At 42.8% G+C, this 20407-nt stretch overlaps 1 protein-coding gene across 1 annotated transcript in view; it reads right to left on the bottom strand.

Moving 5' to 3' along the window:
• The window catches only part of LOC131261838 (semaphorin-2A-like), a 171649-nt gene that overhangs the window by 91005 nt on the left and 60237 nt on the right, over positions 1 to 20407 (bottom strand). Inside the window, exon 2 of the mRNA XM_058263679.1 lies at positions 13034 to 13121. Within this exon, the coding sequence (XP_058119662.1) occupies positions 13034 to 13121 (88 nt within the window). The remainder of the gene's footprint in view (positions 1 to 13033; positions 13122 to 20407) is intronic.

The following is a 20407-nucleotide window of genomic DNA, read 5'->3' as shown; positions in this document are numbered from 1 at the left end:
GAATGAGCCGTCAGTTTACTGGAAGTAACGAGCAGCAAGCGGATAGGTAAGCATTAAAAGTAAAAAAAATTACAATCATGGACACATTTTTCTACTTCGATGGTCGGTTTGTTGAGAACGAACTAAAAAATTGTTCTCGTTCGTTTTAAATAGTTTAAATGCTTCATGGATTCAAGGTACTACAGGCGGATACTGACCATCGTTTGCGAGAAGGTGAGAATTGACAAATTAAAATAAACTTCCCACTTAGCTGTTATCCATTCGTTTGGAAAAATGTAATGAAGAAATATTTTCTGGAAAAGTACACAAAATTCAAATCTTTCCAAATAAATTCAAAAGAAAAAAAATGGGGAAATTGTCCTCAAAACCATGGTCACTTGGGATTGGGCAAATTTCATCCACCGTAAGCGACACACTTTTTCTCCACGATTTCCTTTTTACTCGCGGCTTTCACTTGTAAACGACAATACATGAATATCCTCTTCACTTTGACTGCTTTTATCCAATTTATCAAGCCAGTGGCAGCAAATGGTTTTTTTTCCCTCTTACGTCACCTAACCATGGAGCAAAAAACCAAAATCTTCTCTCCCCATCTGCGCCACACACCCGAATCGGAGTGTTGGGAAGGAATTTGTCATAAATTTCAATTAAAAATTTTCGCCTCTTCTCTGCCCAGTGACAATCTTTTTTAGGGGGTTTCTTTTGTACGAGGATGGTTGCTACTTTGTTTAACAAACCCTCACTTTATCATCCTTAGCGGATTACTTAACTTTGAAACAGGTCATTCAATAAGGACACAATGAAGCGTGAAACAACGCAAAGTGTGGTCGCATATTTTGGAAGAAATCATAAGATTCAAAATGTTTTTTATCTATTCAAGGAGACAAATTGCTGAGTTTAAGAGAAAAGCACTTTTAAGAGGAAGAGCAAGGTTAGTGTCCTTGAATATTTGAGTTTTCAACGAAGTCCTTAATAAAGAGAATAGCCTATTTTTACACCAAGTACTCATTCAGTAAGGTTTTTGTATCGCCAAACTCGTCTTGAAATGTGAATTGTTACATACACTTTACCTCTCATAAAAAGAAATCGTATTTGTACCAGCAATAACGTGTTTTTGCAACGTGATAACTCTGAGGCATTGAACGAATATTCCTTGGGGAAACGTCGGTCAAATGTCGGTGAAAATAGAAATGTTAAAAAGGACGTAGGTTTGTTCAGTTTGTGTACGGTCATTTGACACAAAAAAAGAACCTGCTCACTAGGGAAACATATTGAAAAAAGGGGGAAAAGTCACCTACCTATAGAGAGTACTGGAGATTAATGTTACCCTAAAGATTTGGTAAAACATAAATAAATAAAACATCCCTTGTGGGTTCAATACGATTACGTAATGGTCGAAAGGCAACACAAACATGATTCATTTAAGCCGGATGTTTGCTATTTGGAAAAATGAATAACGACAAGTAAAACAAACAATTTTATCAGTTTTTTGTAAAAATCATTTTGAAAATATTGTATGCATACGTGTTATATTTAAAAACTTATTTATTTCTTACTTTTCCAACAATTTCGTTAAGGTTCCTAAGGCCTGTATTACCCAAATGATTCCTGCACCAGCTGTGCTGGTAGTTCTAATACGATTCCTTTGACTTGCCAAGTACTCTGCGAATGACGAACACTACACACAACGATCCTCTTAAAGAACCATCACCAAAAGACGGCGTAGGCGTTACCACGGGTAAAATTTATTTATTATTTTGACGTGTGTCATCCAATTTGAGACAAATTTTAATTGAATCCCCTGCAGCAGCTCACCCTTTGGAGCCAACCGACACCTAAACCGTGAAGTTGAGTTTCGAACCTTAACCTTTTACTCGATCAAAAGCGGACGAAACTCCGGAAGGAAATATAGTCTCTCCAAAAAAGGTCAGTTTGAGTGTTTTGCCAAGTCCAAGGCACTAACGACGGGCAGTTACGAGCCTCTGGAAACCTTCGGTACGCAGAAATCGGTCGTTCGGACTTCATGCAGACGGAGCGTTTCAGCACTCTGGTGTGTGTTCTACCATTCGCAGGAGACGGCAACGCTTTGTGGTACGTGAACAGGATTTATGGTTCAACTTAAGCTATTTAGCAAATTCCAGCTTCCAAACGTGGCAGAACCTTCTACCATCCCGAGGAATCGAAATGAGTCGGAAAGGACCGTACAACGTCATACGGGGCTAGTCATCAGAAACTTTTAATTACTTCGGAACCCAGACACACTTGAAATATTCCATAAACTCTTCCAGTCGGATTAAAGATTGGTATCTGATTTCTATATTGTAGAAAAAGGCATCAGCCCCATTATTGTCCCGACGAAACTGAAAATCACGTAGAATTGGCATTGTTTAATTGGAAACTCTAGCCTATATCATGCAAAAATTCAAAAGATTATTTTTAAAGTCAAAAAATATTTGGTTTAGATTATTTAAAGGATCTGGAGCAAAGGAAGGGCACTTTCCATCTCTACTTGATGCTTCCCATTACGCATACTATCTTGCTAAACTTTGCCACGAACAATTGGCAAGTGGATATTTTTCACAATCTGTGCGTTGACATTTTTCCTCCCGTTCACGCTCGGTTTAACACGACAAGAACCAAAATGTCATTCTTGCGGAAATGCTCAATCACTTTCCAAGCATCGCATTTTACCATCGCGCGTCCTTTCGAGAGGGCTTCCTTTTTTATCCCGGCAGTGCATTTATCGGAACCGATGATGGTCGAACGCCATGTTATCTACGGATATCCATACAAATGGACCAAAAACTTTTCGGACACATTGTACGTACGCCATTTCGCCGTTCTCGCTGCATCCGTCACCGACGTCGAACATACGGGAAAGTTTCCTCGTAGAGCGTACGAGATTATGGCCAACACTCCAAAAGTTTGGTGAACGAATACTGTACCGCGTTCTAGGCTGAACGTGTGAAGTTGAAATTGATAAAATCGACTCTCAATTATGAACAGCAACAGCTGGCGCCCCGTCGTTCGGGACGGGCTCGGGAAAGTTCCTTGTGTGTAATATGGCATGCGGAAGGTTATTGAAAATCGTAAAATTAGCATAAACTGAATTAGGCTCCTCAAGCGGCGTCGCCATTTTTTTCGTCAGACGAATTCGATGAGTTGGCCGCTTTTGATCCTTCGCAAGGCAGAGTGACGGAAGTTTGTGACTAGTGTTCACTAGTGGAAAAACTAGTTCACCTTATTGTTGTGTTGGCGCCTGAGCGGATAACACCCGTGAATAATAGACCAAGTGAAGAGATTATGGAAATGAGTGTCATATTTACACAATCTTTATTATTTCGAGAACTGTAGCGAACGTTTCTAAAGCATCAATAAAATGCTTAAGATAAACAAGAGATTCGCAGCAGCCGAAAAATGGAAGATTCCGCTTCAGATTACGACAGCTAGCAAAACAAAGCCACTCGCTAAGCGAGGGAGCGAGCCACCGCCTAAATGATTAAACCAATTTTCACAACAGCAACGCAAAACGAATAACCCTCAGCCCCTGCGGTGCGCAATTTGGGCAGCACAGCCTCTGAAACACTCTCGGCATTGGGCGAAAACCGTTAAAAGCCAAATAAAACCATCAGCGACGAACCGATGTCGCAGCCGATCTGGGGTAAGATAGCTTCCCTCCTCTGCGCCATTCGGTGTGCAAGTTGAAAGGAGAGATTGAGTGCTATTGATAAGAGAGTTCTGTAGTCCTGTAAATCCTACTTCATCTTCGCCACCCTTGCCTCACACACACACTCCGCGGGCAGGAGAGGATTCCTGCCGAGGGGATGCGCGCTTTGTGATCGTCTAATCCGTTTAAGGACTTTTACATGCCCTCCCCTTCCCCTCCTCAGGGTGCGGATCGTTCCCGCGCGTAAACATTCACCCATCGATTTCGTTTTTTTTTTGGCGCCATTCATTGCAACATGATTTGTTATCCGAAAATCAACAGCAGGACATCAACGCGCCCTTTGCCAACGAGATTCGGGATTCCAAAAACACCCCTCGGAACATGAACTGGTAGATGATCGTTATCCAAACCAACGTCCAATCGATGTGCTGTGCTGCCACTTTTCTGTGTATCAAGTGCGGGTTTGTGCTGTCAAATTCAATCTACCAGTTATAAAATCAGTCTTACAAAGAATGGTTTTGACAGCAAAGACAACCTTAGGATTGTTGATGTGAAGTAGATATTGTACACTTCGAATTTACAAGGATGTTGGTACGCGTATGTAGATAATTTTCTGCTTGAACATAACATAACATAATTTCGCTTATATGTATACGAAACTCACAAAAACTTCTTGTATTTTGTAGAAATCATATTTCATTCCAGCTTTTAAATTTCTAATGAGCTATGTTTTTACATAAAACACAACATATCGTGTTCTGGTGGTTCCTGGAGCGGAAAGAATTAACACTCCGTTGACCAATACAAATAAATCAATAAGAGCTAAATGTCTCCAATCAACACATAAACTGATTCGTAACTTAGTTTCATAAGTAAATAAACTAGTTTAAGATTAATATAAGTAGCAATAAATTAATAGAGTGTAAAGTGTTTCAAGGTATAAAGCAACAACCAGTCCATCACAAAATCTTTAAACATCTTTTCAAGATATGCAAGTAAATTCTTAGTAGCTGTCATCCTATCAAGGAAAATCTCTACACATGTAAATATTTTTAACATAATAAAGCTTCAATTTCCTTTAAAAAAAATAACATAAAACACAACACATTTCTTCCAGAAATGGTGTAATCCCGTATATGACTACTTTAATGTTTTCGATTCCACGAATATCGGCGCAAATAAGTTGAACACTTCAATTTTCATTAAAGTCCGTTTTCTCTACTTCCCTGCCAAACGATACGGTAAGAACGAATTCTCTCTTAAGATGCACGACAAGCGGAATCCAACCAGCATTAAAACAAATACTTTTACTGCTCTTTCTTACAGCAGAAAATCAACGTCGTCGGCAGTAAAGCAAACGTCCATTTCCGCAGCCCCACGGCATCAACCGAACCAGGTGAAACGATTTGTCTCACCCCTTTATTTCGGCCAGACACAACGTCGTTCCTTTGTGTACGTCAACGTCGAAGACATTTTCCTTCAAACAGAAGAAAAGAGCCCTAACTGCAGAATCCTCCAACGACTCCGAGGACTAGAAAGCGCAATTCGAACGCAAACGGAAAAACCAACGGAAAAGCGATTTGTATTCATTAGATCCGGGAGCGTGGGGAGGACGGGACAACTTTCGACACGGAAAGGGAACGATACTTAGCGTTAGGGAAGATTAGGAAAATTTGCTCCGGAATATTTACACTCTGCCCTGGAAATGAAGGATACATGCTGCCGGACCGGACGGGTCGGGTTTTTGCTTAGTGTTTCGAAAGGTTTAGGCGCATGTGTGCTTTTCACACGCTTGTCCACGTCCTTTCCTACATTCGCGTACTAACAACATATCCCGCTCTTTTACGTTTCAGGACCTTCACGTGTCAAGTCGTTCAGCTGGATGTTCGGCTCCCACGAAAGGGGATAACGGTGGCATTAGGTTCGATTTCCATTTTGCACCGTAAAAAGGGTACGAATGAATGTCGGCTAATGCAAACCGGCGGAAAATTGATTTGCCTTTGTTGGGGTAATGTTCGCAGCATTCGATGGGTTGGTTTTCATTTAGGTTCATTCGTTTATATTCCGTTTTCACGAACACTTCTTGAACACTTTGTACTAAGACAGTGGAAAATTTACAGTCCTCAAGCTAACAGCAGATGTTTTTGATCCTTCATTATCACCCAAAAAATAAGGGCAAACATTTTTGAAATGCAAACCAGGGAAAGCCCTTTGGTTGGACTTATAAAAACACTGTAATTTACCTCCATGAATTCAATTCATCCTCCATGAAGTAAAGTAGAACCAGTATACTATCTTTTTCCCATGCTGTTCACTCTATCCCTCTTCGATGCAATGTTTTTCTCCTACAGTTCTGTGTCATTTTCCATTTCACTACCTCCGATAAAATCGAAATAACCCTTTTCACGGTATTTATGTTTCACCACACCCAGCCCAGGGTCCTTCGCGCTCGGGGGCATATTTTTCTTTTGAAAGCAAACCTGATCCCAAGCTTTGTACTCCTCCATCCTCCCTTCTCATTTCATCACCATTGAATGGCCTTTACAGAATGGCAAAGTTTTTCATTCGCACTTTCTTAAGCGTGCGCGTTAGTCCATTTTCATCCACAACAAATCGGTGCCTCATCCACTGAGATCCTTCCTTTTTTCTGCCAGTGTTGGAGACCTTCCCAAACACACACACACACACAAACCATTGCATGCACCAATACATGTCCCACGAGGACTAAGGGTTGTCGGTTCTTATTTCATCCGGGTTTTCCTCTCCACCGGAATGGTTTATGGGTTTGTAACGGTGTGTTATCAAAACGATGCGTCCGGTTTTTCCATGAGGTCGATTTTTCTTTCCCGAGGCGCCCCAAGACCAGATGCTTAAACCGGTTAAACCGATTCCAAACCACCCAGGGTGAAAGGATTGGAAAAGAATAGAAAAATTCGTTGGATTTGGGGAGGGAGATCTGGAGGGGGGGGGGGGGGGGGGGGGGATATGTGATGGAAACGATTTTCAATCGCCGATCCGGCGAATCGCTCGGGAGAGGGAAAGCCCCAGCGAACGCAAAACATACCGACACCGAAACTGGGAGGGATTGGAGAAAGGACAAATTTTCCACCCGATTCCCAGCATGATTTCCCGCTGCCGACAACAAACACCACCACAAAAGGATGAAGGGTTGACCTCGGAAGCTCTTTATGGTTATTGCTTCAACCGAATGAACAATATGTTGATTAAAAGGGCTTTTTACACGCCGTCGACTATCGTTCGGTCGGCTGAATACCGTTTCTTCCTCCGCTTGTGCTGCTCATCCGTTGTAGGAGTTACTATGTAGCAGAATTTGCTCGCTCTGGGAAAAAGAGTGCAACAATTTCTATTGATCGTGTGGTGCGTGTGGATTTGATATGGGAAATAATGGCGTGTTATATTGCATTCTAATTTGTTTGGGAGAATTTGTTTTTAATATTATGAAAATCAATATGCAAGGAAGGAAATGTTACAAGAACAGTACAGACTAAAACATGTCTTTCTTTGCCGTAACCGATGATAGACATTTTGAACCTGATTTTTCTGAACATGATACGTGCATTACCCCCGCAAAAGTCGAAGAAAACGGAAAATAATGAACAACGAATCTTTTTTTCTATTTTCTATCCAATTAAAGTCCGCATATACATTTTATCTGACGAGCGTTGACGGGAAATTCGACTCCCATCAGATGCCTTAATCAGTAAGGGTTGAAAGCTAAGGTTTTTTTTTTGCGTTAGAAAGGAACGAACCCGGATATATTCACCATCATCATCATGAACACTAACGAAGGTAATTTTCATTGCCACAATAGCGCAATCATAGCTCGAAGCTAGAGAAGCTTGCTATCTTTTATTTGAAGTAAAGGAACAGCATAGTGACAGAAATGACTAATGGGATGTAACTAATACCAAATTCTACATACAAGATTTTCGTATGTACGTACAAGTTAACCACATTTTGACGGGAATTCAGTTCTCTCCAGTATGTTTCGAACTTGAGCTCAAAAGAGAATGGCAAAATTTGACTTTAAAACGATGCATGAAAAACCACCATCTGCGGAGAAATGCGCGAAATTGCAATAAAATTAAATTACCGTTGTTTTAACAATGTGCGGAAAGCCAAATGACTCTTCTCGCAGGGTCATACGCATTTTGGGTGGGTAAGAAGAGGTGAATTACGAGTGAAAATAAATTTGTTTGTGATGAAAGCAACATAAAACTTGGATGCTTTTGCGTACATACAACTGCACCCAGCCGGGACATGATGATCGCTCGTAAACCAGGGCAGATAAAACCGAAGCGTGGTCACAGAGCGAAAAAGAGCTCAACAATGGCGAATACTTCTCCTTCGACATAAAACATGCGAGAAGAAGTCAAACGTTAAATAAACACTAACATTACCCGCCCGACGTGCGTCTCAAAGTTCATTTGACAATCGCTAAACCAGGAAAAACGTCAAATAAAGTGAAGCAGTATAAAGCGGAGCAAACATCATCAAAACTCCATTCGACAAAACCGACCGATCGCTGAAGTTCGAAAGAAGGGAATCATAAACACGGTGGCTGTTGGACTTGAGAAACATGCCAGAGAATAAACTCACATAAAAGTGAGAGAAAAAAAACATACCCAAGACAAGCGACGCCCAGAGACGATGAAGGTCGTGTACTCCGGAAGTATATCCTACAGCAGTGGATTATTATTCCATCCCGTTTGAATCCTTCATCCTTTACTTCTTCCAAAGAGACCTCGCGAAGAGTATCTCCTAAGTATCTTGGAGGCTTACTACTCTCCCTCTTAGTTAAAACTGAACGATTGTAAAGGTAAATAGTAACATGAACGACTGACAAGGAAATGAAAACTATACAACTACTTTTAGTTGTGTTTTTTTCTCTACTTGATACGTTCAAGATCTAAGGTTTTCAGAGGGTAAAAGTAATAAACAACTAATTTTCCTTCGTTGAAGAACAAGCTTCTCATAGAGTTGATAAAGTCAGTAACACTTAAAAGGTAAGGTAAAGACTCAGTTGATTAAACAAGTGATTTGTTGAAGCTCTTCTTTTATCCTTGAACATAATGTTCTCATTTTTTCCAGATTTCTTAGCTTTAGTCACCACTCCAAATATAATAAAATTAGCGTAACTATCGAACACGTGATATACTTTAGGAAAATTGCTTTCTCAACACCACGTAGGTCAAGGTAAAACCGGTCGAAGAAAAATAAGAGAAGAGTCTATAAAGTCAGTAACACTTCACTGCATCAGGATGATGGTAAAGATTCGGTTGATTAAACAAGTGTTTTGTTGAAGCTCTTCTTTTATCCTTCATCATATTCCCATGTTTTCATTATTTGTTCTCATTTATTCCAGATTTTCCAGCTTTAGTCACCACGCAATTCAAATTAAATAAAATTAACGAAACTATCGAGCAAGTGATATACTCTACAGTAAGGAAAATTGCTTTCTCAACACCACCTTAGGTCAAGGAAAAACCGGTCGAAGAAAAACTACTTTCGACCTATCTGCTACAACTGCCTCAATAAAAGCGGTCATTTATCAAAAACCTTCACTAGCGACACAGCGCCGCATGCAATCCGCGTGCGTACCGGTCGTATGTTTGTGATCGCCGCTCATTAGCGCCACGTTGGCTCCAATTAATCCACCGTAACAACCATCTTGATACCGCACAATCAGCAAACAGCGGCAATAGAACCACTAATTGTTGTGTATGTTTTTCCTCCAGTTTTTCCGACCGCCGGCCGCTAGATCGGGAAGAAAAGTGAACAATTTTGTCGCACGAACCAGAGCCAAGGGAGAACAACACACTGGTTGCGTACTTTGGGGAACAACTAGGCTCGTGGTGGCCATCGCCAGACCAGCACACGCTGTAACCATTTAATTCGTTCCACTCGCTTACCTGCGGTCGGTGCGGTACCGGAAAGGGGGGCATTATGAAATTGAAAAAAGGGAAAACTTCATGCAATGTTGGCGGGGACTAAGGGAAAACTGCAATTCGCAAACGTGGGGGTTGAGGTGGGACGGAAGTTTCGCAATTATTTCCGGAACCATCCTGTGGCCCGATAGCAATCGGAAGCATGCACACAGGAGTGCATTTGTGGCGACCGGTCAGCGACCGAGCTGTGTGTGTGTCCTTTTTTGTTTTGCCATCGTCATCGTGCAGCATTTTCCCGGCCACAAGCCCTTTTTTTGACGATTAAAAATGTTTTCGCAACATTCACCCAACCATTGCAATTGCCTCGGCCAGCCAAAGGTCCAACTTTTCACGCAAGCTTTGCCGGCTTTGCAACATTAGGGGTTCACAAACATGAATGCTTCGATGATTCCACAAACCAGAGCCACCCTTTCATCGCCCCATATCCTTCCTTTTCCTCCAGAGCTGCACGTGCCGAGCCGATATACGTGCGATGGTGTAATTAAAAATAAATTCAATTATGGCCGGGAAAATGGGAGAGGCACATTGGGATGTCGTTGCGGACACAGTGCCGTGGCGTGACGTGTCAGGAGCAGGGACTAACCCCACTAGAAACCGTGACTGACTAGCGCGACAACTTCAAAGGGAGGAAAAACGGGACGCACGCAACCGGAATTTCAACAATCCATAACCGACACAACCAAGCACGTCCAGGGAAGCATGCAGGGCTGCTGATAAGATGAGGAAGGTCCGTGTTACCGTTGGCCCCATCTCTGCACTCTCCGTGTCGATCCTTCAAAGGATATGGCCGATGGGCGCACACGGGAAAAAAGTGGGAACAATTTTCCTTTATTTCTCACTCAAATCCTAACGATTGCAAGGTGCTGTTAATCCCTTCCACAAATGGGAAAACCCGGAAGACCGGTCATGGACACAACGGATATGGTTGGTCGTTTGTGGGAAGAAGGACAAATGGAAGAATTTTTCCCGAGAGTACCGGTCCAGTTGGCATCAAGGAAAGCGTGCGATAAATGAGCACGTGTCAGTCCATCAAGTAACACCATTTTGGTCCTTTCGGATAAGTGTCAGTCTTTGAGAATGTATTTTACAAAACACTCGATTGATTGAAAAACCTATCCAGATTTCTTAAGAAGTTATTTTTGAGTGGCACAATATGACCACTATAAAATGTGACGGTTGTTTGAGAAAACGGTCAACGCCACTTCCACACGGATGACATAAAACAGTTGGTAAAGCATGTCACTCCCACCCCAGATTTCCCTAAACCAATCCAACGTGCGCAAAAGTTTGTGCAAGCTTCACGTTACATACATAATCAACGTCACTATTGAAATATTCACGAACTGGGGCAAAAATTGTTTTCTGGAAAATTGCATTTTGTCCCACGGCGGCGGGCTTTGACTGAAACTTTTTCTTAAAACCCGAAACGATGCAAATGCAAACGGTAGAAACTAAGGAAAACTTCTTCCATCGGTCCTCCCCTTCACACACCGAAGGATGGAAAACGAAGCAGCTTTTTTTCCGTTCAACTTTTCCTACTCAAACGAATTTTACGGACCGGGTGGCTCTCTCTCTCTCTCTCGCTCTGTGGGGAGCAATCTGTTCTTGGCGATTGTCGCTCCACGTCCGACAACTTCATTCCGTTACGGGCCATATATTACATTAACTTAACTAACAACAATTTTTCTTTCGCCAGCATCCCGACACCACTGGGCACCCCGTGTCCGTGGTTGCTGCTTGTGAGCATATTTTGAAGTTCTTCTACTTCAAACAGATTGACACTGCACGAAAGTGGAAACGGAGAAAAACCATGCAGCCAACAGCCATCTCCGCCTTTCCTCTTCTCGCCCTTCTGGCGGCAGCAGCCGCTCATTCTTTAATATAATTATGGTTGAATAAAATTATTAATGAGACTTTTCGTTCTTTGTTTTTATCTTTGCCCGCTGTACAGCGCCAACCAACTTCTCTATCATTTCACTGCGCTCATTGGCGACGTTTAATAGTGAAAGAAGGTTTTCCCGCGGCAAAGACGCACCCACCCGCGACTAAGAAACGAACGAACGGGGGGCACTTGAATGTCGTGCAAAAGTTGTCACCTACGCGGTTTCCACGACCGGCGTCGGCGTGATTTACCAAGAGCCCGGGGTTCGAGGGGGATAGCAAAGTGCTAGACAGAAGATTGTCCCCCCGCCCTACCAGAGCGTCATCGATGCGCCTGCCAGCAGCGTTGGATGCACGAGCATCACGCAAGAAACGCTTCCACAAGCCCGTTTCTGTAGAAAATGTTTCCAACGAGAAAGAAAGTTAGCTTGGCGTAAACGAAGGACGAAGAAGATGTGCTAGACTCTGCTTTCAGAGAAAACGTGTCGAAGAAGTGGAACAGTGAGACTTAAAGTGATAAAAATCTTACCCTCTCCCATCTCGTCTGAGGACGAAGGAATTCGAGCGCACGTATCGCGACGGCTCCCCCAAGTGTCTTTCGCAAAGAATACCAAACTGATGAATAATGAGTTGTCCCAGCAAAATAGTTCAAATTAACGGATTTGATTATAGTGGCGAACGTAATTCGATTGCGAGACGTAACGCCACCAGATTGTAGGGGGTGTAATTTTATTTGCTAGCAAACAAATGTGCGCAATGAAGCTTCGACTTGCACAAACCTGAGAGGGTACACAATTTACTTTGCAACATTTTGTACCTCAATTAAGCGAAGTTATTTTATATTCGAATCATACCGTTTAGAAAATGTCTCCAAAAGGTGGGTAACTTTTTCACGTCGATAGGGATATTTTGTTCAATTCATGCAAGAAACACTTAAAAGGCATCGCGATTTCATATTTTCCTATCGTTTATAGTCATGAAAACGGTGGTACTTTAATTTCCGATACACGGTAAACTGATAAGACACGGAGCGTTTAGAAAGGACAAGGAACTAAATCGCAAAAAGTTCTTCTTAGATATCGTTTCCTTTTTTACTTTTCCTTCAGTGCTTAATGCTGTCTATCGGAATGGTAGCAGTCGTAAGATAGCGTTCTTGCCTTTCACGTTTCCCTGGCACTTTTTTCGGGGCAAAAAAGTAAGTACCCTACAACGAAAATTTAATTTACATTAAGAAGTACTTAAACTTTTTTTGTATCCGTGTTTTACAGAGCTGGCAAATGGATTTTTGTTAAACGGTTCATTGAATTGCGTTTGATATTTTCTCGACTGTTTTAAAATTGTGGAAAAGGTAACTGTAAAGGAAGTAATTCTATCGATGATTCTTGCAAATCATTTGGAGAATTGTTTTCAAGAACAAGACCTTGGCAGTGCAAATAATACAAACAAAAATAAACTCGAAACTAAACTTATATTTTATAACAGCTTCTTATCCTGCGAAATGAATAAAAATACTTACATTGCACCGACGTAAAGGGCATCCCGTTCCTCATCTAGGTAGAACGTTCTATAATAAAACTTCCCACACTGAAACTCTCGGACATGATCTGCAAGTAAAGAAAGAAAAAAAAACATCACAATTAGTTCGTGCAGAATCGGTTTTGGTTCAATCTAAATGAAACTTTAAATACGAACAGTTCCGTCGTGTTCGACCACTGCAACGTGGAGCAATCGAAACGAAAATGTCAAGTTCGTTGAACTCCATGTAATGCATCAAACTGTGCTAATGGATTTATTTTTATCAAACAGCCAACCTCGAACCGGCGATCATTAATTATTTATGCAATCGGGCCTTTGTGAAACGAGCTGATCGGTGCGTTCGAACGTCTTATTGACGTCTGTTTTTGGGGGGAGGTCGACAACGGATAGGCTAAAACAACACCACGACGGTGGACGGTGTGGAAAACGACACCATTTATCCATTACTTCTACCGTGCCGCTCGAAAAATATACCAATCAGGAACGCATCGGATCGTAAAGGTTGTTCGGTTTTCGCCCCGACATCACTTACTTTTCCCTTTGCTTTGGTGGGCCGTTCTTGGTCCTTTTGCTCATCCTTCTTTTAGCAGGAGGGAAATGGGGCAGCTCATTTAGTATGCATTAAATTCAATAAAGAAATCCATTACGGAAAGCGATTCCACCACATACGCACAACCAAAGGTGGAGTGAGTGGTCGATCGGAAGACGGTTTTTCGTTGGTTGGAAGATGATTTTTGCGCAACTGAAAAGGAACACTCCAAAGGACTGGAGACAACGGGATGCTGTTGTCCTGTTGCATGATTTCATGCGGAAACGGACCGCGGTGTAGCTTGTTGCATTGAACAAAACGGCAAGGGGAGAGAGAACGGGTGGTGAATGAAGAAATCACATTACGATATTGATGCAACATAGGGAGAGAACATGCTGAAAAAATAAAAGAACTATCAAAGCATTGAGGGCGATAGGTTAGGCGTCATATAATGACCCCAAACAGGGTACTTTCGGTGACCGAAATTGATGGTAATAATGGTCCTGCAAAGGCGGAGTGTATATCCACTTGGGAGCAGTAGCACCCGATTGCCGTCATTTTCGACCAAAATATAAACCCATCGGATAGCAACCGACCAGCAGCAGCAATTCGGTCGGTGAGCTGGTCAAACCCATTCTGCTCGCCCGGCAAAACAATCCCCGGAAGCTCCCAGTGGAACTAATAACGCACCCGTCCCCGGGTACCATCTTCCCACCCAATTTTCGGACCGACCCCCGGTGGTCGGAAGGGCTTTGCGCTTGGCTCTGGCCAGTGTCGGACGTTTTCCCCCAGTGAAGAACCAGGGGGACTTTTGTTTAAGGACGCAATCGTGTGCAACTTGTTACCACCACACCACGGAGGGACACTTTATTGCAAACATGGAATCGATACCGTTTTCCGGAATCGACTGTTGCAGAGCGACCTACAGGCAGGACACCGCACTATGATTGGGTAGTCGTCTTCTGGGAATTGTCTTATATTGGATTTCGATTGCGACGGCCAGAGAGAATGAGAGAGAGAGGGTTGCCCGGGTTCAGGCTATAGACGTTTTCCCTAGCACCGACCGACCTCCACACGTTTGTGAGTGTCTGGAAAACATACCCGACGACCTCGGGCCCACTCACTGGTTGCACTGGAATCGTTCTCCTTAGCCGCAGGATAGCCGTCTTCGATGTGAGTGAACGGGGCGGCCGTCCACTTCCGGTACGTGGGAAAGGACAACTCCAGTGGACTACGGTGGAAATGAAATAAAGAATGACATACATAGCACCCGGGAGGAAGCAAACCAGCAACCTCCTCGTCTAGACTGTGATTAAATTGAGGTTATGGTCTGCAGTACCCCAATACTGAACCCACGACGACGAAGCGAAACCCTTTCTTACACATCTGTTCCACGAGCAAGAGCAGAGAACAGACTCTTATGAAGAGCATACGTTTCGCAACGGTCCTTTTGACCGAAGTCCGAACGGGTGCGTAGTGAAAAAATGGATCGTGATCCACACAGCTGAACGAACAGGGACCAATGCGACCTATACAACTTTATTACAAGAGTTTCTGCGGGAGAGTGTGGGGAGCAATGAAAAATAAAGTGCTTGAAAGTACGTGCAGCTGAAGTTATCAAGAAAGGGAATCAACTGTAAACCGTGGAAGGCACAAAATTGAAAAATTTCCTCAGCATAAGACTTCACTAGGAGTGGTAAAATCTAGAGTTGTCTAAATCTGATTCAGATTCTGAATGAATCTCTCTCCCTTATGAGACATTCATGAATCTTTCGTCGAGAGATTCATGAATCCCAAAGACACACCAAATGACGAAACGTCACCAGCCAAAAATGGGCTGAGGGATCCCCTTTTTTTGGTCGCATTGTCCACGCCTATGAAAGAATCGGGGAGATTCATGACAGATCCATGAAAGATTCATGAAGATTCATTAAAGTTTCGAAAGATTCATTAATCTTCGAAGATTCGAATCCGCAAAGATTCATTAAGCACAACACTAGTAAAATCCTTACTAGGCGTGATAAAATCTTTCAACAACTATATAGCATATATTTTAAAGTATGGTACAGTAATGGTACAAACTAAGATTTATTTAAATGAATTGGTTGATAATTTGGCTTTCTTTCAAAACAGCCACCCTGTAATTGCTTACTGAACAAAGTAACGAAGCGCCAGATCTTCCAAGTCTGTCAACGTAGACTTCCCGGGTACTCAGTGTTAAATTTACCATGAACTTAATTTGGACATTATAAATCGTTTTAGCGGTATTTCGCACTATTTAAAGTGCTGAACAACAGTTGTTTCCTTTTCCCTTTCTGTTGTCATTCCAAAGCTTTCCGAGGCGGTTCCTAATTGATTACACAATATTCGTTTATCCTCGTCTTACAATCCCGTAAAGCAATGATCGAGTACTTTCCTTTGGTTTTCAGCCTCAAGGACTTCTACTGAGTTGGTACGAATAAAACCAGCCGGTTTGATGCAAAGAAGCAGCGGAAGAAAAAGTGTAATTTGAGTTAGAGGTCTTTTATCTTGGGTGACGCTCGTCGTGCCCATTCTCCTTTTCACCATTATGGTTAGCTTCATTCCATCCCGGGCGAAAGAAGTTCAACGCTTCCACCAACTGACACCAACGCCAGTTCATTCGACGACATCAGACCGCTGATAAATGAAGACAATTTATTAAAGGGAGCGCACCGCCAACGCATCCTTTCACCCGCGGGCGACAATGACCAAACTACAGCGAACTCAACAGTCATCAGGAGGATTGTGCGCTCCTTAACCGCCGCTTTTCTATCATTGTTTCATCGTTACCCAGGAAAGTGTAGCTTTATTGCCTGACAACTTTGTGGGTTAGTGGAGATGTTTTCTAAACTGTATACTTAAGTATAGGACATTAAACTGAGTAAAAAACACGAGTGGTAAGCAACCAACGATAAGTGGTTCTTTTGGAGAGCGGTCACAGGGAAGTTTTACGGATATCATACTGGAATGTAGCTCGTAGCTGTAGAAATATAAATTTGCAGTGAAGAGGATGACATTGGTTATGTGTCAAGCGTTGTTCACACATTAGCAACGTATCCATCTCTGAAGAGAGATCCCAAGTAAGTTGAGAGCAAAGTTCATCAAAAACTATTTGGTTTAGTCCAATATTACCGTAAGGATTTACAGCTCCCGAGTGAAGGAGGAACGTTAGAATTTCTTCCAACAACGGTATGCTTGCCAGCATACTTGATCAGTCAACAGATCATGTGAACACATAACGTTTACAAACATCGGATGCCACGCAAACGCCTCTTTTCCATTATCGAAAAACAATTTTCTTTGCCATGTTCGGCACGTCTGTTTGTTGGCATTTGATCTCCCCACAATCGATACACCGTAGCATCCAAACCAATTTGCGAAACCGCCATACACCGGGGCTTTCCCGGGGATGAGCCTGGCTCGCGAGCACACATTCAGGGTGGAACTTAAAAAAAACCCACAACACATAAGTTTCTTTCCCTCTATACCGACCGGTTGTCGGAAGGGAGGCTCTATCGACTACTTCCTTCCGGCTGTTGGCACAACATCCTATGCTCCGCGGAATCGTAATATCGCGAGGCTAAGAAATTTGTTGGGGGATAGTTTTTCCAGAGTGTTTTCTATTTTTTCCCCGGACACGGGTTCGCAAGCACAAAGCACACCAAATAGTCATCCTTCATCCCCGCAGGGGAGGGATGGAGAGCGAGGTAAGGGGAGTTGCTGAAAGTTGGCTCCAATTTTCCGAAGCGAACGGAAACGATAAAGTATCGGAGGGGCATCAGTGGTGCGTCCTTTTAAAAAAAAAATCTGCAGGCAAACGAAAGGCACACCGCACACACACCTTCGCCGTGAGATGAAATAGTCAATATACGGTGAACGTGCCTCGAATGCATAAACAACTGGTTGGGGAAAAGGGGAAAAAAACCCCTTAGCCAAGAAAGCCCTTGCTCGGGAAGATTGAAATCCAAAATTTGTTGGTTTTAGCAGAAGTTCAGGAAGCTCAACCGGAAACCTGGCAAGTGGGGAAGAAAGGCGCACAAGGTGAGTGAGAGTTCGCTTCCTAATTTTCCTTCGGCCATGTAAGTGAGACGCCGAACCAGCTGCAGGGCACACGAAGTCCAGCTTAATGTGGAAGAAGCCGGTGGAGCAGGGAGACACAGTACCTTCCATATCTCGAATGTGTGCTCCGGGAAACCATTTCCCTCATCTCAAGCGGAAGCCCAGACGTGAGTGTAAGGAAATGGAGAGTGTTTTAACTTTCCCGTCCGTACACATGGGCATCCCCCTCTGGCTCCGGTTTGCGGACCGGAAAATCCGAAAGAAAAACCCACCGTAGGCAAGAAAATTATCAAAGGATTTTGCTTTCAACTTTCCACCAGGCACGGGGCTTTTACCTTCGGGTGGCGTCGTCGTGCGTGTCTTGCGTTTGTGAAAAGTTCCACCCTGTCCAACATCTCGGGTCGGCGTGTAGCGCGGTTCCGGTTTCTCGGGTTTTCCTCACGCACAGCTGAGCAGGTGATGAAATCCTGAGCAGAATATTGGAGTGGAAATTTACAGTTCGTCCAAGCGACGGAACCTAGGCACCTTGGTGAGATGGAAGAAAACGAGAACACTCAACAAAAAGTGTAACCTAACCTTCCCTTCCCAGGTCCCTCTGCAGAGGTGTACGGGAAGGCTTCGAAGCGCTTTATGTTTTGCGTGGAATGACTAAAACTTTGAATTTCACTTTCGGCGAGCACACCACATGCTTCCACAGCAGTCTTATGGCACGATCCGAGGCCATGTTTTAGTTCAAGCTTAGCCCATCATCCATCCATCAAGAATCCGATGGCTGAATGCGTTCACTCAGTATTCTGGGCAGGTAAACAACCAAACGTAGGCCTCTCCTTTGGAGGGTTGGGACACAGTCTCTTGATCTTTTCAAGAGACCCAAATGGCGACGGGGTGGATTTTTTGCTATTCGTGGTTTTAAGCGAAGTTACGAAAACTGCAGACCGATATTACCACAACCGTTTATTTAATCCATCAGCACAAAGTGCGCTTTGCGGAATGGGGTGAGATTTTGTGGCCCATTCAAAAGTGGTTTAATTTTACGTGTGAATTATCGATTGGTAAAAACAAAATGATAAAATTGTAAATCTGTTAAACTTGGGTCTATAATCCTTAAAAACTTTTGCACTACAAAAGGTCCAATACGTACCCAGAAGAGACGGCAATGATTGATGATGAAACGGAAGAATGTTAAACAGTATCGGTTTTTACCTCAACCGACCGAAAATTCGCACAAAGAAGAGAATGTTAGCTGCACCACAGCTGCGCCCGGCGCAGCACTTGGGTTTTTGCATGCAAATTACTTGCATCCGTCTGCGGCAGGCATCGGCAATGTTAATCAATTATGTCAATAATTTTCATTTGATTAATTACTACCGGGCTGGATAATGAGGAAAGGTTGAACAATTGTTTCATGTCCCAAGGAAAACCGCGAGGCCGCGACAGAGCGAGAAAGGAAAGGCTTCATCTGGTTTCCATTTAAAATCACGTTCAGAACGCCCACAAAAGCGATGGCGCGATTGATACAAAGAGGGAGAGAGTGATGGAACGGACGAGGAAAACCAATGACACAGTGCAAATATGGATCTCGTTCGTACACTGTAAATAACACGGAAAAGAAAAACTGAGCCCAACACGGCACAATCGGACGGTACTTGGTTTAAACACTCAATTTCAATTGTTACCTCGTTAATCATATTTCACACTAATGAAAATAAAATGTTACACTCGGCGCCTGCAGCTGCAAGTAGAAAACCGACTCGCAAACACATGCAGCTGCTTTTCCAACATTTATTCCATTGCCAGCAGCATCCTCATGTGCAAGGGCAGGACGAGTAACAAATGCACCGATAATGGCTTTTTTTAAATAACTTTACGAATGACACATGAACCAATCGCAAACACAATCGATTCGTATCAGCTGCGGAATGGAAAAGAGAATGCAACAAAAAAAAAAAAATTGGGAAAGGAAAAGCTTCGTTCCATTTGGCGAGGTGTCACATATCACCACAACGTGGGATGCCTTACCCATGCGAAACACACACACACGGTGTGGTCGTGATGCCAATCATTATCCGCCGTAGTAATAGCGTTATCCCCCAAACGTCCACGGTATGCCAGTGGAAATTACCACGCAATTAGTGACGGGTTGTTTTTTGGCCATCATTATTGGCATTTTTTGGAAAGGTGTTGCCTTGGAGCAATCGAAACATCGGTATGCTCGATAATGGGAATCAATTGTAGGCCAACCAATTTGATTAATTCGTGTGATTGGGACTTACACAGGAGGTGAAGTAAAAGTATGCAAGCGGTTAAAGGTTGAATACAGTTCTGACGTTGGGTTAAATATTCAATTCAGTTCCATAAAAATATTGGCATTGTAAAAGAGGAAGAACTTTTCTGTAATGTGTCCGTAAATATTATGAGCACAGTAAAAAAATCGTATGAACATTACGAACAGACACATTTTGAAAATTAAGCAAAAATATGATTGTCAAAAATCAAATAAAATACAAATAAAATGAAAACAAATAAAACACACAACAATTACACGAGCTCGCAGCGTTCCGGGTAGCAAGAAAAGAACAAATTTGTATATACCCATTTTCAAACGATCAATCGAGCTTTTTACCAATTGCGAACACGGTCGAACACCTTGTAACTGATGGAAGATGCTGGAAGGTAGAAAATCGTTTTCTCGAAAGAATGGATAACTTTCTTTTCACCGACCCATTATCCACGACCCTACCAGAG

The sequence above is a fragment of the Anopheles coustani genome, chromosome 2 (assembly GCF_943734705.1).
Source record: "Anopheles coustani chromosome 2, idAnoCousDA_361_x.2, whole genome shotgun sequence".
Taxonomy (NCBI): domain Eukaryota; kingdom Metazoa; phylum Arthropoda; class Insecta; order Diptera; family Culicidae; genus Anopheles; species Anopheles coustani.
The sequence above is the reverse complement of the archived record's forward strand: the minus strand, read 5'-3'. Positions and strand labels throughout refer to the sequence as shown.